Genomic DNA, 17,905 nt, shown 5'->3' with positions numbered 1-17,905 from the left:
AAGTTTCGATTTCAGTGAAATAAGTGCAAAACAGAAAATCGAAGTGATAAAGTGATATGTGCAAAGTGTTACAGTGTTGCGTCCGAGGGTTCGTCTGTTCGTGCCTGTCGTTCACCTAGTCCGGGACCTCTTGCAAGCTCCCAAGCCCAGGGGAGAAGTAATGTCGAACGACTTATGGGTTCGAGAGGCCTTGATCAACGAACAGACGTTTCCCTCTATGGTATCGGGTGTATCTTACCAAGATCTCCCCTACCATAAGACGAGAGAGACGTTTTTTCTCCTCGTCATCCGAAGGCTTTTCGCATAGAAACCTGTCACAAGGTTTCGAAGCCCTTAAGCGAAAGTCAGTCCTTTCAGGACAGGTCCAGCGTCCTGGTTACAGCCATTAGGACAGCTCTGACCCTATGCAGTCATCGGATAACTGCTCGCCGCCTAACAAAAGCGTAACACAGACTCCGAGAGTCTTTTTTGTTGGCAAAGTGTTGCGGTCACAGACGTTACCCTCGTCTCTTACCACAACCATTTCCGTTGATCCTTAATGGGTTGTATGGCAAGACATGCAGAATATGCTTGCCTCCCTTATGGAAGACTATTCTGCCGATTAGTCCGTTGAGTCTAGCCGTTTATCTCATCGATATCCTGGCTTTCAGCCAACCTAACATTCCTTTGTGCTTCCTGTTGACGTTGGCGTAGCTAAGTCACGTCAGTCAGGTTGTTTAGAACCACACTCGATGCGGTCTCGTGTGGATTTTCAGCCGCATTTGGACGTTAGGCCACTTGCTGATGCTCCTGTTGACGTTCAAGACGTTCGCTAACAATCGGAGTTGACTTGTTTTGACGCTGTGCGTCAACCTCCGCATTCTAGAGTTGTTTTGACTGCTCAGTCTAGGCAGTCAAAGCAGTCTCGAGTGGACGCTGTGCGTCCTCACGCACCTGTTGTGGTTGACAGTTCAGTTGTTGACAGTTCACAGACTGTCAAGCAGTTACATGACGTTGCGTTCTGGTCCGCTACTAATGCACCAGTGAGTGTGGACTCTGCTTGTAAAGCATTGCCACCACGGTAGGTCTCTCCCTTGCTTGAGACTCAGCTTTTATCGGACAAGGTTCCTGTAGATGAGGAAGTTGCTGTTCCCCCTCCTACTGATATTCCCTTGAGGACTCTGTCAGATGGAGAGGAGCCTAAAGCTGCTTAGCCCCCTATGGACTTTAATTAAATCATGATGATTTTTTTTTTTTTAAGGATCTTTGTCCAGATCTTTTTGTAACTGCTGCTCCTCGTTCGCCTAAACGTCAGAGCTTACACTAGGCCTAGCTACTTCGAAGCCGTTGTTTTTAAGCTAGTGCTCTCTCGCTCTCCTAGAGAGCTTTACGTTGGCTAGGCGACTGGTTTATCACCAGGAGGAGTTTGGGGGATACAGCCTTTGCTTTCCCTTCTTTTAAACTGGCTTATAGAGCGAGAGTCTGATATGACACGAGAGAAGTTCTCGGCTTGGGAGTTCATGCCTCTGCCCAGATAGACTTCTCAAATCTCGTAGACTCTCCCTGGCGCCTGGCCAGGAGACGCTCCAAGTTTTTTACAGGTCAACTTCACAGCTGTTTTCGAGCCTTTGAAGTTTTGCTGTACAATTATGTAATGCATAAACAAGGCTTTCAGGGATGGAAAGCGGTACCGCCTCAGTCGCTAACCCCGTCTGTTGCCGCACCTGCTCCCGTAGACCCTAAATGGGCTTTGCTGCAAGACATGCAGTCCAAGCTTGCGTCCTTGATAGAGGACTTTAATGCGGAGAAGGTTGCTGCCGAACCTTCTGGCCAACAACCTTCCAACCGGTCGGTTGTGCGCCCTGTTGACGCTGAGGTAACCTTCTCGCGTCTGCCAGTTGAGGTGGTTCCTCCACCGATGCGACCCAGTGTGGGTTGCCAGCCGCATGTTGACGTTAAGCGACGCTCGGAGGTGGTTGTTGACGTTCAGAACGTTCAACAACCAGCAGAGGTGACTTGTTTTGACGCAGTGCGTCAACCTCAGCAACCCGGTAGGGTGTTGACTGCACAACCCAGACGGTCTAGACAGTCTCGGGTTGACGCTGTGCTTCCTCGCGCACCCATGGTTGTTGACAGTTCACAGACTGTGCAGCAGTTCCATGATGTTGCGTCCGGCTCCGTCACGCATGCACCAGTGCGACCGGACTCAGCGAGCCAGACGTTGCCCACTCCGTTGCCGTTTCCTCATCAGTTTTCGGATGAGGAACCCTCTGATGAGGACGTTGCTGAACAACAAGACGATCAGCCCCCAGAATAGAGCAAGCCCTGCTATCCATCCAGAAGATGCTGAAGAAGGAACGCTGCTCAGTCAGGCTGTGGATGAGTCTGGTAGGGACGCTGTCATCCGTGGAACAATTTGTGTCACTAGGAAGACTACACCTCCGTCCTCTTCAATACCATCTAGCTTTTCACTGGAAAAAGGACAAGACGCTAGAAGCGGTCTCGATCCCGGTTTCCGAAAAGATAAAGTCTTGTCTGACTTGGTGGAAGGACAATATCAACCTAAGAGAGGGTCTTCCCCTGGCTGTTCAGACTCCCAACCACGTTCTCTTCTCGGACGCACCGGACGTGGGCTGGGGCGCGACACTAGACGGTCGGGAATGCTCAGGACTGTGGAACTCGAGTCAGAGGAGCATGCATAGAGACGCAGTGGGACGAGGAGAAAATTGAGTCTTTGTTTACATAAGAGCTGGGTATCTGGTCGACAGATGGCGCTGTTGGGCACACCCGCAACCTGTGTAGCGATCGCTGGCGAGTTTTTTCCGTAGAGTTTGTCTGTCGAGCAACAGAATTGCAGCTATATATTCACCGGGTAAGTATATTCAAAAATTTATTTTATAATTAAAATATCATTTTTAATGGATAAGCAGTAAAGGAACTAGCTGTAAAGAAATCTTAGTTAATTCAGACCAGAGCATCTAGGGAAACCTGTCCCATGTGTTAAATTTTTAAAAAAACTTACTGATCATTATTTTTCCAGCACAAGCTTGCTCATCAAACATTAACAAAATGCATTTCATCTCCCTACTAGATATCAACTATTGTAGCACAAAAACACCCTGAGAAGTTTAAAACTATCTTGATGATTGCCCCTGCAATAAACTTCCACACCAGATATGAAAAAGTACTCCGTAGTCAGTTGGATGAAAAAAGCCTGAAGAAGTTTGAAGAAGGTGGCGTGGTACCTCTCTATAATCCAGATTATGGGTCATTCCCTCTTAGGAAAGCACAATTCGATGACATGAAAAAGCATGCATTGCCACTAGAAGCAGATTCTTTGGATGTGAAGTGTCCTGTCAGGATAGTTCATGGTGTACAGGTATGTTGCTTGCGACGTAATGATTTCTTTGTCTTTTAGTTTTGTTATATAGATGCATTTTTCAAATCTACCTTAGTCATGGGATACATTATTCAACACGGGTGATGTTACATGATTACTTTAAAATTCTAACATTTCTTTGTTCTTTAACTGCGGTTTCCCTATGGCTTTTCCCGCTTCATGGTTTACATTATTCCTACAGTAAGATGTTCTTGAGGTTGTTTCTATTTAATCTGTATGTATCGTGTCTGTGATTCTGTGTGGTAGTTTTTGGGAATTTGTTTGGTCCTTACCTTTGAAAATAAGGTAAAAGAGTACAGACAAAGTACAACTTGTTATAATTCAGTTATTTTTCAATATGAAATGAAGTAACTGTTAGCTTCAACAGCGATGATGATGTTCAATCGACTCCTAGCTTTCAATTCATCACTGGTAAAAAACATAAGGATTTAAGAATTTTACATAGAAAAACTTGTTTGCATAGTGATCTGCCTATTCCACAAAGTTCATGAGAATGATCAGAACTGTTAACATTACCCCTCCCTCTGCTGGCCAGCTATCCTTATAAAATACTGAAGCTGAGGGAATCGCCAATCCATTTCCATATATTTTAACTCTATCGTATATACTTTATGCACAAGCAACCATGCATACATTTAAATGTAAATTACTTACAGAAATTCTTTTCCTTTAAATAAGGCATGATGAGAGTATTTGGAGCTGCTAGTCATATTCGTGGTTGCAAAATTGAAATATATAGCAGTCTTGTGTCTTGAAACATTTATTAAATGATACTGTAAATCTGGTCATCAGCTGCTGGCTTTCATCTTGATTTGTTGGACAAAATTTGCTGTCTATTAAATTTCTTGTTCCTGATATAGATATTAATTTCTGGCACCATTGTTCAGTTTATTCTTTATGCATGTTGCATAAGATTTTTCATAATTCTGATCATCCTTTACATTCAGATCTTCCAGAACAGTACCATCCTGTTCGTAATACTAGGTATGCAATTAATTCTAATAGTCATGCCTTCTCCGTCATGAGACTCAATGCTACACAGTATTCTAGAAGTTTTATTCCAGCCATGACCAGATTGTGGAATGATCCTCATAGTCAGGTAATTGAATCGGTTGAACTTCTAAAGTTCAAACTTGCAGAAAATTTTAAATATTTAACTTAGCCGGTGAATATATAATAGCTGCAACTCTGTTGCTCGACAGACAAAAAACAGTAAAAACTCGCCAGCGATCGCTATACAGGTTGCGGGTGTGCCCACCAGCGCCAACTGTCGGCCAGATACCACTCTCGATGTAAACAAAGACTCAATTTCTTCTCTGTCGACGTGTCGACAAGACGTACTTTACTCGCTGTTGAACCTGGAGTTTTTTCACATCATATTTGGTGAAGTACTTTAAATTGGTTTGAGCTTTCGCAGTACAGGTGTTTTTCTTCAAATAAATCCTTGAACTCTTTTTTGGATCGGATTAATTGTTGATGACTTAGATCGTTTTTTGGAATTTTCCCTTGACTAATTCAAAATGGCTGACCTTTCACAAGTTCCCAAGTTCAGAAAATGTAATGCTAGGGACTGTCATAGGCGTCTTCCAAAGGCTTCTCTCGACCCTCACACCGTTTGTTCCAATTGTCGGGGTAAAACCTGTCAATTGGAAGATCGGTGTGAGGAATGCGTGGGCCTTTCGGAATTCGATTTTCTCGAATTTGAGAAATATACACGCAGACTAGAGAGAGATAGGGTAAGGAGAAGTTCTTCTAGGTCGGTAGATTTTTCCTCTCCACATGCCCCTGATCCTAATCCTTCCCCTGTAGTGGTTGTTCCTAACCCCCCTCCTAGCACTCAGGAACCGTCGATGCAAGACATGATGCGTGCTATCCATGCCTTGGGGGAGAGAGTTGAGGCCCTTGCAAGTGACCGCAATCAACTCATGGCGGACGTAAAGGAACTAAAGTGCCAAAGTGCCACGGTGGAAAGTGTTAAAGTGCCTAGTGTTTCTCAAAGTGTTGTGAACAGTGTTGCGCTTGAGGGTTCGTCTGTTCGTGCCTGTCGTCCTCCTAGTCCGGGACCTCTTGCAAGCTCCCAAGCCCAGGGGAGAAGCAATGTCGTACGACTCATGGGTTCGAGAGGCCTTGATCAGCGAACAGACGTTCCCTCTATGGTATCAGGCGTATCTCCCCAAGATCGCCCCTACCAACGTAAGACGAGAGAGCCCATTTTTACCTCGTCGTCCGAAGGTTTTTCTCGTAAGAAACCTTGGACCAAGGTCTCCCGACCTTTGAAGCGTAAGTCGGTCCCTTCAGGACAAGTCCAACGTCCCGGTTGTAGCCACTGGGACAGTTCGGACTCGTTGCCGTCATCTGATGACTGCTCGCCGCCTAAGAGAGGCAAAGCTGTCCCGCCTCAGTCGCTCACCCCGTCTGTTGCCGCACCTGCTTCCGTTGACCCTAAATGGGTATTGCTGCAGGACATGCAGTCCAAGCTTGCGTCCTTGATGGAGGACTTCAATGCGGAGAAGGTTGCTGCTGAACCTTCTGGCCAACAACCATCCAAGCGGTCTGTTGTGCGTCCTGTTGACGTTGAGGTAGCTTTCTCGCGTCAACCAGTTGGGGTAGTACCTCCACCCATGCGACCCAGTACGGGTTGCCAGCCGCACGTTGACGTTAGGCGACGCACGGAGGTGGTTGTTGACATTCAGGACGTTCATCAACCATCAGAGGTGACTTGTTTTGACGCGGTGCGTCAACCTCCGCAACCCGGTATGATGTTGACTGCACAACCCAGACGGTCTAAGCAGTCTCGGGTGGACGCTGTGCGTCCTCGCGCAACCATGGTTGTTGACAGTTCCCAGACTGTGCAGCAGTTCCATGACGCTGCGTCCGGCTCCGTCACGCATGCACCAGTGCGACCGGACTCGGCGAGTCAAACGTTGCCCACTCCTTTGCCGTTTCCTCATCAGATGAGGACGTTGCTGAACCACAAGAGGATCAACCTTCAGAACTTGATGAGCCTAAGGCAACTCAACCATCCTTGGACTTTAGAAAAGTCATGGCTGTATTTAAGGAGTTGTTCCCTGACCACTTTGTTTCTGTGGCTCCTCGTTCGCCGCCGTCGGAGTTTGTATTAGGCGTGCCTGCTACCGTACCTGCCTTTACTAAACTCGTTCTCTCTCGCTCATCCAAGAGAGCTTTGCGGCTGTTGGGAGATTGGTTAGAGACCAAGAAGAGTTTAGGAAAGACAGCTTTTGCCTTTCCCCCATCTAAACTCTCGTCTAGATCGAGCGTCTGGTATGCAACGGGAGAAGTTCTCGGCTTGGGAGTTCCTGCCTCTGCCCAGGGCGACTTCTCAAGTCTTGTAGACTCTCCCCGCCGCCTTGCCATGAGACGCTCGAAGATTTGTTGGTCACCATCGGACCTGGACCACCTTCTTAAAGGTATATTTAGGGCTTTCGAAGTCTTTAACTTCCTAGACTGGTGTTTAGGAGCCCTGAGTAGGAAAATCTCTTCTGCAGATAAGGATGTTTCCTTGCTCATTATGTCCTGCATGGACAAGGCCGTCCGTGATGGGTCCAACGAGCTTGCCGCCTCATTCACGTCCTGAGTCCTGAAGAAGCGAGAGTCTCTATGTTCTTTCCTGTCTGCTGGAGTGACGCCATGCCAAAGATCTGAGCTACTCTTTGCTCCCCTTTCCAAGTACCTGTTTCCTGAAGTCTTGGTTAAGGATATTGCCTTGTCTTTGGTTCAGAAGGACACCCACGATCTAGTTGCGTCCTCGGCTCGCAAAGCTCCCCCTTTGCCTACATTGTCTGCTAGACCGAGGATAGACACTCCAGCGTCTCGTTTTATTCCGCCCTTTCGTGGCAGAGCCTCCAGCAGAGGAGGTGCTCGTGCCGAAGGGAAGCGAGGGAAGAGGAAAGGATCCAAGTCCTCTAAGGGCAGAGTCTGACTGCCCGCAACTTCAGACAGCAGTAGGAGCCAGACTCAAGAACTTCTGGCAAGCCTGGGAGAGGAGAGGCGCAGATCAACAATCTGTAAGGTTACTCAGAGAGGGGTACAAAATCCCTTTTGTACGCAAACCCCCTCTAGCGACGTCCCCCATCGATCTCTCTCCCAGGTACAGAGAGGAAGAAAAGAGACAAGCCCTGAAACTGGAAGTGTCTCTTTTGCTAGAGAAGGGAGCGGTGGTCAAAGTCTCGGACCTTCAATCACCGGGGTTTTACAACCGTCTCTTCCTAGTATCAAAGAAGACACGAGGTTGGAGACCGGTGCTAGACGTCAGTGCTCTGAATGTCTTTGTCACAAAGACGAAGTTTTCCATGGAGACCACAAAGTCAGTCTTAGCAGCGGTCAGAAAGGAAGACTGGATGGTCTCGCTAGACCTAAGGGACGCCTACTTCCACATCCCCATTCACTCAGACTCCCAACCTTTTCTGAGATTCGTCTTCGAAGATGTGGTTTACCAGTTTCGGGCCCTGTGCTTTGGCCTAAGCACAGCTCCTCTCGTATTTACGAGGCTGATGAGGAATGTGGCGAAATTCCTCCACTTATCGGACATCCGAGCCTCCCTTTATTTGGACGACTGGCTTCTCAGAGCCTCTTCCAGTCGTCGCTGTCTGAAGGATCTCAAGTGGACTCTAGATCTGACCAAGGAATTGGGACTCCTAGTCAATTTGGAAAAGTCGCAGCTGGTCCCATCCCAAACTATTCTGTATTTAGGGATGGAGATTCACAGTCAAGCTTTTCGGGCTTTTCCGTCGGCCCCCAGAATAGATCAAGCCCTGCTCTCCATCCAGAAGATGCTGAAGAAAGAACGCTGCTCAGTCACGCGGTGGATGAGTCTGGTAGGGACGCTGTCATCCCTGGAGCAATTTGTATCACTAGGAAGACTACACCTCCGTCCTCTTCAATTCCATCTGGCTTTTCACTGGAAAAAGGACAAGACGCTAGAGGCGGTCTCGATCCCGATTTCCGGAAAGATAAAGTCTTGTCTGACTTGGTGGAAGGACAATATCAACCTAAGAGAGGGTCTTCCCCTGGCAGTTCAGATACCCAACCACGTTCTCTTCTCGGACGCATCGGGAATGCTCAGGTATGTGGAACTCGAGTCAGAGGAGCATGCATATCAACTGCAAGGAGCTGTTGGCAGTTCATCTGGCCTTGAAAAGCTTCGAGTATCTCCTTCGAGGCAGAGTGGTGGAAGTAAACTCGGACAACACCACGGCCTTGGCGTACATCTCCAAACAGGGAGGTACCCACTCACTGACGTTGTACGAGATCGCAAGGGACCTGCTCATCTGGTCAAAAGGTCGAGGCATCTCCCTAGTAACGAGGTTCATCCAGGGCGACTTGAACGTCCTAGCAGATTGTCTCAGTCGGAAAGGTCAAGTAATTCCAACCGAATGGACCCTCCACAAGGATGTGTGCAAGAGACTTTGGGCCACTTGGGGTCAACCCACCATAGATCTCTTTGCAACCTCGCTGACCAAGAGGCTTCCAATCTATTGCTCTCCAGTCCCGGACCCAGCAGCAATACATATAGATGCCTTCCTCCTAGATTGGTCACATCTGGATCTTTACGCATTCCCACCATTCAAGATTGTCAACAAGGTACTGCAGAAGTTCGCCTCTCACGAAGGGACAAGGTTGACGTTAGTTGCTCCCCTCTGGCCCGCGAGAGAATGGTTCACCGAGGTACTTCGATGGTTAGTAGACGTTCCCAGAAGTCTTCCTCTAAGAGTAGACCTTCTACGTCAGCCACACGTGAAGAAGGTACACCAAAGCCTCCACGCTCTTCGTCTGACTGCCTTCAGACTATCGAAAGACTCTCGAGAGCTAGAGGCTTTTCGAAGGAGGCAGCCAGTGCGATTGCTAGAGCAAGGAGAGCGTCTACCATTAGAGTCTACCAATCGAAGTGGGAAGTCTTCCGAGACTGGTGCAAGTCAGTTTCTGTATCCTCGACCAGTACCTCTGTAGCCCAAATAGCTGATTTTCTCTTATACCTGAGAAAAGGACGATCCCTTTCAGCTCCCACTATCAAGGGCTACAGAAGCATGTTGGCATCGGTCTTCCGGCATAGAGGCTTAGATCTTTCCAACAATAAAGATCTGCAAGACCTCCTTAAGTCTTTCGAGACCACTAAGGAGCGTCGTTTGGCTACTCCTGGGTGGAATTTAGACGTGGTCCTAAGATTCCTCATGTCAGACAGGTTTGAGCCTTTACATTCAGCCTCCCTGAAAGATCTCACCCTTAAGACTCTTTTCCTGGTATGCTTAGCCTTGGCTAAAAGAGTCAGTGAGATTCATGCCTTCAGCAAGAACATCGGATTTTCGTCGGAAAAAGCTACTTGTTCGCTGCAACTTGGTTTTCTAGCCAAAAATGAGCTACCTTCTCGTCCTTGGCCTAAATCTTTCGATATTCCCAGCTTATCGGAGATCGTAGGCAATGAACTAGAAAGAGTCTTATGCCCTGTTAGAGCTCTTAAGTTCTACTTAGATCGTACTAAACCTTTACGAGGCCAATCTGAAGCTTTATGGTGTTCAGTTAAGAAACCATCCTTGCCTATGTCAAAGAATGCTTTGTCATACTTTATCAGATTGTTGATACGAGAAGCTCATTCACATCTGAGTGAGGAAGACCGATCTTTGCTTAAGGTTAAGACGCACGAGGTTAGAGCTGTAGCAACTTCCGTGGCCTTTAAGCAAAATAGATCTCTGCAAAGTATAATGGACGCAACCTACTGGAGAAGCAAGTCAGTGTTCGCGTCATTTTACTTGAAAGATGTCCAGTCTCTTTACGAGAACTGCTACACACTGGGACCATTCGTAGCAGCGAGTGCAGTAGTGGGTGTGGGCTCAACCACTACAGTTCCCTAATTCCATATCCTTTTAATCTGTCTCTTGAAATGTTTTAATGTTGTTTTTTGGGTTGTCCGGAAGGCTAAGAAGCCTTTCGCATCCTGGTTGATTTGGCGGGTGGTCAAAGTCATTTCTTGAGAGCGCCCAGATTAGGGGTTTGATGAGGTCCTGTTGTATGGGTTGCAGCCCTTGATACTTCAGCTCCTAGGGGTCTGTCAGCATCCTAAGAGGAGCGCGAGGCTCCGTAAGGAAGACGTACTTACAAGGCAGAGTAATCGTCTAAGTCGACTTCCTTACCAGGTACCTATTTATTTTGTTTTTGTTATATTGATAACTTCCAAAATGAAATAAAAACTCTTAGCTTATACGATGTAAACATATTTAACTGGTCTCTACCCACCTCCTTGGGTGTGAATCAGCTATTATATATTCACCGGCTAAGTTAAATATTTAAAAATGATATCTTAATTATAAAATAAATTTTTGAATATACTTACCCGGTGAATATATAAATTAAACGACCCTCCCTTCCTCCCCAATAGAGACGCAGTGGGATGAGAAGAAATTGAGTCTTTGTTTACATCGAGAGTGGTATCTGGCCGACAGTTGGCGCTGGTGGGCACACCCGCAACCTGTATAGCGATCGCTGGCGAGTTTTTACTGTTTTTTGTCTGTCGAGCAACAGAGTTGCAGCTATTATATATTCACCGGGTAAGTATATTCAAAAATTTATTTTATAATTAAAATATCATTATTCTGAATTGCAATATTCGTGAACTGTATGCCAATATTCAAGACCAAACAGTTGCCTCCAGACGGTATGATAGTCTATTATGCTCAGAAAATTTGGTTTCTCAAGCTCCTTATTACAGGTTTTAAGAAAGCAAGTTTGAAACGGGATTATCGTGACTTACGATGAAATCACGATAGTGTATATGAAGACCAGTAAACAGTCATTTATCTTTTATTTTGTAAGGGAAATATTATGAACATGCAATGTGAGATGCGTAGTAAATTATAATTGTTGTATTGAATTATTTTGTAATAATATAATATTTCTTTTTGTCGAAGTTTTTGTAAGGCAAAATATATCAAATAGTTGTTTGACTCTAAGCAATCGTTAACGAGTTGTTAGTGTTTGTTTTGACGAATGCGGGTCGCGCCTGCGTAGATCCTCAGTCGTCTTTGAGTAATATAACTTAGAAGGAGTTAGTACCGACATAGCTCTGTTACGAATCGGGTCCGGTATCTCAAACGGGGGAGGGCAAGATTAACACACCATCAAGAGAGTTCTAACCATCATGGATTAAAAGCTAAGTCAAGGTTTTATAAGTGTTTTGTTATGTTAGTGATATTGAAGGGCATGCATGCACGTTAGATATCGTTACTGACAGACATTTGTAAAATAGGACTGTACTTTGGGTTGCCGGATAGGAAATGTTACAATGAATAGTTAAGGTTAGTAATAAATGTGAATATTTTTATTCCTGGTCAAATAATGATTTAAACACAACGCAATGTCTCGATTTATTGAATGATAGGAACAGAAAAGAATCCTTGAAAATCTGTTAGAACCTGGTAATATGCAAACCAAATTAGGGTAAGTTTAGGTTTTCATATTTATTGAAGATTCTATATGTTTACTATTTTGGATTCTTTAGAGTAAATATAGGGATGCTGTTCCTAGGGGAGAGGGAATTGCAGTGTATAGAAGGCAACCGTACTTACCCCCATAGAAATGGGAAAAAAAAAGTATGTTATTAGAAGAAGTAGGACCGAGTACCCTGCTTTTAATAAGTCCTGCTATGAATGTGGATATCATGAGATTCCGGTAATAAAAGTTTGTGGCAGGCATATCTTCTATCTACCAGAATCCATACTTGGATGATTCTATCTTTAATGGCAAAGATAAAAAGATGATGATAGAAAGCCCTCTTGTTTTTGCTGGTGATTTTAATGTTCACCATAGGAAATGGCTAAATTCCGTTGCTCCTACTGATCAGCATGGCTTAAGAGTTTTAGACTTTGCCTCTGAATTAGACTTGCCTCTGAATTAGACTGTGAGCAAATCATAAATGAAGCTAATCACAGGACTTGTTACTGAGTTTGTTTGGGGCATGAAGTTAAACACTAACAAAACTCAAAGTATGGTTGTAAGTAGGTCAAGGACAGTGGCTACTCAACATCCACATTTTAGCATTGATAATGTTTCTTTAACTTTGTGACTTAAAATTTTAGGTGTGATTCTTGGTAGCAAATTTACCTTTGGGAAAAACATTGTCTCTTTTTGTCAGTTGCATAAAAAAAATTGTCTTATAGAGAAAGCCTTAAGATTTAAGATTTTTGCTGATCAATCCATTTCATCAATTGATTTTGAAGAAATGTTTTATTCTTTCATTTTGCCTTGTTTTGAGTATTGTTTTTCTTTCTGGTTTTCAACTGCTGAATCTCATTAATTTGTTGGATGAGAATTTGCAGTCTAATTAATTTCTCATTCCTAATCTAGATTTATTCCTATGTGGAAACAAACTTCTGAGTCATATAATGGTGTTACTTCTGGTTTCGTTTACTTTGGCCAGGTAATCAAAAAGAAATCAGCAGTTATTTCTACGTGGGTTCAAACTTCTGAGGCATGTAATGGAATTACTCCGGTTTTGTTTTCTACGGGTATACAATCAAAAAGAAATTGGTAGATTGCGTCATGCTGGGTTATGCTTGTATCCAGTGTTTAGCCACAACACTTCCGACCATGGAGGCAGTTGGATGTGTCTGCCTTCACTCCTACGATCAGACAACCTTATCAATCACCTGCTCTTCGCCCCTATTTTTCTTGTGCTTGTGTCTTTGAAATTCCTTGTCACTTATGTATTCATTATTTGTGATTGTGTGTGTGTTTTTCAACTACTATATGTTAAATTTGATGCATTCCTTCCCGGACCATAATGGTCGCCCATGTGGAACCTTTATAAGGCGGGTAGAAGTGGATCCTCATCCAGTATGTCCGTCATGTCGAAGAAAAAGATGTATGGTGGAATTTCCGTGGAGTATTGTAGGGAGTGGTCATCATCCCCAGTGGGATAGATATCGTTCTTGTTAGAAGAAACGAACCAAGAGAGATTGCTCTCCTCCTCCTCCTCCTTTGGTAAGTTGTGAGAAGAAATGAAAGATAAGTTTGGCATCGAAAGTTATCTCCCCACCAAGTTCTGCGTGTCAGGATCCCTTTGAGGTTTCTGTCATGGACGATGGCCCCAATTTCACTAACATGTTATCTCCTAGTGTTAGTAATGTGCATTATGAAATTAAACCTTTTATTGGGATCCCCTGGCTATGGCTGCTATGTTCCCTGAGCCAGAACCACTGGATGCTTCTATCCCAGATTACACTTTTATGTCTAGATCCCCCCTCATCCTCCACGAGTGTACTGAGTGGGGACTTATATCTTTCAGACTATGCAGATAAGATGTTCCCTTTAGAAGTGTCTCCCATTAGAACAGTCAAAGCTTCTCATTCCTGGAAGGACTTTTTGAGCCTGTCATTTCCCTTCTTCTGAGGCAGCCTTATTGGAAGTTCCTGATTACCAGTCTCCAACTTGTATTAACAAGAAAGGCTTGCTGCCATGCTAAGAAATTCTTCCATGTACCGACGTATCTAAACAGGATGACATCACTGTACGTGCCACCTTGTCTGTACACGAAGTTACCCCCCGCAGCCTAGGCAGGCTGACAGGTCCAAGCAAGTTGTTACCCCTAAGCGTCGTGATGTCACTGAACGCACCGCCATCTTGATTATGAGAGTATTCTTACGCATCATGAAGATACTGAGGATGTAACTATGCATCCATCGGATGTTAGAGGACGTAATAAACCATCTTCTCATAAAAGCAGATTTCCATCAGAGTTTTTTAAACGAGATAGAACCTCACCCTAAGCAAATAAGAACCGTGTATTATACTAGAGACAAACCCAGTTCTTGCATTTGGTTTGACGATCATTACTATTAGGATAAGTGTTCTTCATGACGCTACTCTTTTTTAGGAAATTCTTTACAGGTACACGTACAGGAAACGGATATGGAGTGAGGAAAATTTCCTCCCTTCCCGAGGAACACCTCTCCATTGGATGTTGAAGAACGAATCAGCAGACGACACAGACATGGTCCTCGCTGTAAGCGTTCAAAAGGTACTGAAACTCTCTCCCCTTGTAGAATGAGTTTTGAAAGAGACATTTAACTCCTTTGTTTCCTGATCAAGGTATAAAAATGAACACTCTTAAGATGGCAGCAACTTGCACTCCTCCGCCTCCTTTTCCCATTACTATTAAAGGGAAAGGAAAGATGTTTTAGGAAGGATAAAAGCTTTGTTAAGACAGAAAAGTCCTCACAGGGATATCATCACTATTGATGATTTCTCAGGTGACCTATTGGCGCGAGCAAGTACAAGCTTTGAGGCCGCAGCATTGAGCGCCTCCCTTACTGCAGACCACTAATAGACGGTGCGGCATTGACAATATCTTCCCACTGTCTCCTAGCCCCAGACTTCTGATTAGCGTGGCCTTTTCCAACCAGACAAAGGACACACTTAAGTTTTTGAACTCTAAAGTCTCCGCTGCTGAAAACTCATTTGAAAGCGAGTAGATCATCGAAATTATCGCCTTTACCTCTGCTGCGCCATTGATGCTTTTGTTAATAATGACACTTTTTAGACCCCTCTTCCCATTGATCCAAATGTGGCCAACTTAGTACCTTCAGTTTCAGCGGAAAGGCTACTGAACTGATCAGCCAGGATTTTAGGTCCTGAATTGGCAAACATGGAGGTAACTGCCATGGCACCCATTCAGACCTGCTCTTGGATAGACCACTGGTCTGGGGCACTCTCTCCCTTTGTCGTTTTGAAGAACCTCAACGATAAGACTGTACGGGATCAGTTCAAGGAACTCTCAAGATCTGCTGGTAAAGCCATAGAGTTCTTCCTCCACCAAAGCATTTTACTGTGGGGAAATTGTCTTCTAAAAAGGCGTGACACTATCTTAGCGAAATGCTCTAGACATTTTTCCCTAAGAGACGCTACAGTTCTTAGGAACTCTGACCTCACCAACTCTCCTTCTCTCTTTCTGCCCTTGGATGTGACTAAGGCTATCAAGAAGTTAGAGAGACTGGAGCAAAGTCCCGTAGTCATTAGAGCAGCGGCACCGAGGTTGTCCATTCCTCAGAAACAGAGTAAAAACTCACCTTTAGTCAACCCCTTCTACAGAGACGCCTTCTCCCTCCCACGGACGGACAACAGCCTGTGAAGCAGAATCCTAGGCTTGACTTTCATCGGAGAGGTCATCCCTCCAGTCGAAGAGGACGAGGCAGCAGAAGTTTACTCTAGGGAGGGCTTGTCACCAGTGGGGGGAGGGGAGATGGCTTCAATGCACTTGGCAAAGGTGGCAGAACTTTGGGTCGGACTCTTGGACCTACTCCTAGCAAAGAAGCAGTAGAGGAAGTCTTCTGCAACTCTCCAGGCTTCCCCCAGGAATCTATTCCTGGTAGAGAAGCTGACGGCAGGTTGGAGACCCATCATAGACCTCTTCATTTTGTAGACAAGGCGCAAGATGGAGACTCCATCCTCCGTTCTCCAGGCCATCAGGAAGAATGACTACCTTCTGACAATAGACCTGAAAGATGCTTACTTTCAGATCCCTATCCCTCCTGCATTGAGGAAGTTCCTAAGGTTTCCCTTTCAAGAAAAGCTATTCCAGTTCAGGTGGTCTGGTTTGACCTGTCGACAGGCCCCAGGTCTTCACCAGCCTTTGTCCTTGTCTCAGTCCGGGTTCATGCCATTTGGCATCGGGCGCATGAGATACTTAGACGACTGGCTTCTCATGGCGAAATCTTGAGCTCTCGTGCTGAAACACAGAGACCTACGACTGGATCTGTGCAAGTAGTTAGTAATCCAGTTAAACCTCCAGAAGTTTAGCCTTATCCCTAACCAATCCCTCAGGTATCTGGTCATGGACATAGACTCAATGCAAGCCAAAGCCTTCCCTGATGCAGTCAGAGTTGCAAGATTCAGGACTTTGACAGCTACTTTCCTGAAAGGAGACCTGCCTGCCCAGACGTGGCAGAAGTTGTTAAGTCTTCTCTCCCAGTTAGAGAAACTGGCTCCCCTCGGGAGATTGCACCAGCGCAGTGGGCTCTGAAGACCCAGTGGTCACAAGCCTCAGACCATTGTGCAACCCTGCTGCGAATACCTCAAGAGGTGATATCAGACCCCCTGTGGTGGCTGTGCAAGGAGAACCTGTTAGCGGGAACACCCCTCAGGATCCTACCCCACAGTTCTTACTGTTCATAGATGCATCTAGCTGGGGATGGAAACCGTGTTTTTGGTGATTCTCCTCTTTACTTCCCTGAACTAATAAACAGAGGTGTTAGTCTGGGCCGTGTTGCTGCAGTGCGTTTAAGATAGTATCTCAAACTCCTCACTGGGCATAGTAACAACTGTTCTGAGTTATTGCTTACAGAACGAAGACTCACAATCTGAAAGGGCCCGAATCTGTGGTCCAGCACCTCTAGATTTTGAGTCTCAGCAATAAAATCGGGGATGAAGCGGAGTGTCACTTCCCCCTTCCCCTTGAATGGGCGATGTCATACGAGAGGCCATGAAGTTCACTGACTCTTTGCCGAGGCTAAAGTGAGCAAGAACACCATCTTCAAAGTGAGATTTCGGTCAGTTGCATGGCGTAATGTGTCATAGGGAGGTCCTTTCAAGGATCTCAAGACGCGAACCACATTCCAAGGAGGAGGCCTAATCTCTGATTGGGGGCAAATGATCTCATAATTCGGTATGAGTAAAGAAAGCTCCAACGAAGAGGATATATCCACTCCTTTCAGCTTAAAGGCTAGGCTTAAGGCTAAGCGATAGCCTTTCACCGCCGATACCGAAAGGAGCTTTTCCTCCCAAAGATATACAAGGAACTCCTCTATTACTGGAATAGTGGCATCAATTGGAGAGATATTCCTTCCACGACACCAACCAAAGAATACTCTCCGTTTTGCCGGGTAGACCAAGGCTGAGGACCTGTGCAAGTATCTGGATATTTGCTCCGCAACTTTTCGTGAAAAGCCTTTCTGAGAGAGGAGACGCTGGATAGTCTCCATGCGTGAAGTCAAAGCGACTGCACGGTCTTGTGGAAGATGCTCGCGTGTGGTTGTTTTGAGTAGATTTGGTCGTGAGGGAGTTCTCTTGGTATATCTACTAGAAGTTGCAGGAGATCTGGAAACCACTTGGCATGATTCCATAGCGGAGCTACAAGGGTCATCATTAGATCTTTGGACGCACTGGTTTTGTTGAGCAGTCTTCTCATCAGACAAAACGGGAGAAAGGCGTATACGTCGATGTTGTCCCACTGTTATTAGAATGCATCTTGCCATAGAGCCTGAGGGTCTGGACCTGGAGAACAGTACAGCGTAAGCTTGCTGTTCAGAGATGTTGTGAACAGGACTACAGTCGGGGAACCCCACAAAGTCTGGACTTAGTTGGTTATCAGACAATTCTAAGACCTTTCAGAGCCTACTATCCAAGTCGCTCTGCTCAGATTGTCCGCGAGCATGTCCCTCTTACCGGGAATGAATCGAGCTGATACAGACACCGAATGTTCTTCTGACCATCTGAGGATCTTTACTGCAAGATGGCATTAAG

At 45.4% G+C, this 17,905-nt stretch overlaps 1 protein-coding gene across 6 annotated transcripts in view; it reads left to right on the top strand.

Annotated features, from left to right (window-relative positions):
- Positions 1-17,905, top strand: part of LOC137622201 (palmitoyl-protein thioesterase ABHD10, mitochondrial-like) — a 242,880-nt gene that overhangs the window by 218,020 nt on the left and 6,955 nt on the right. For all 6 annotated transcript variants that reach the window (XM_068352666.1, XM_068352662.1, XM_068352664.1 and 3 more), the window contains exon 5: positions 3,071-3,358. In XM_068352666.1, the coding sequence (XP_068208767.1) occupies positions 3,071-3,358 (288 nt within the window). The remainder of the gene's footprint in view (positions 1-3,070; positions 3,359-17,905) is intronic.

This window comes from Palaemon carinicauda, chromosome 29 (genome assembly GCF_036898095.1).
Source record: "Palaemon carinicauda isolate YSFRI2023 chromosome 29, ASM3689809v2, whole genome shotgun sequence".
NCBI classification, from domain to species: domain Eukaryota; kingdom Metazoa; phylum Arthropoda; class Malacostraca; order Decapoda; family Palaemonidae; genus Palaemon; species Palaemon carinicauda.
This window is presented reverse-complemented; position numbering and strand designations above follow the sequence as displayed.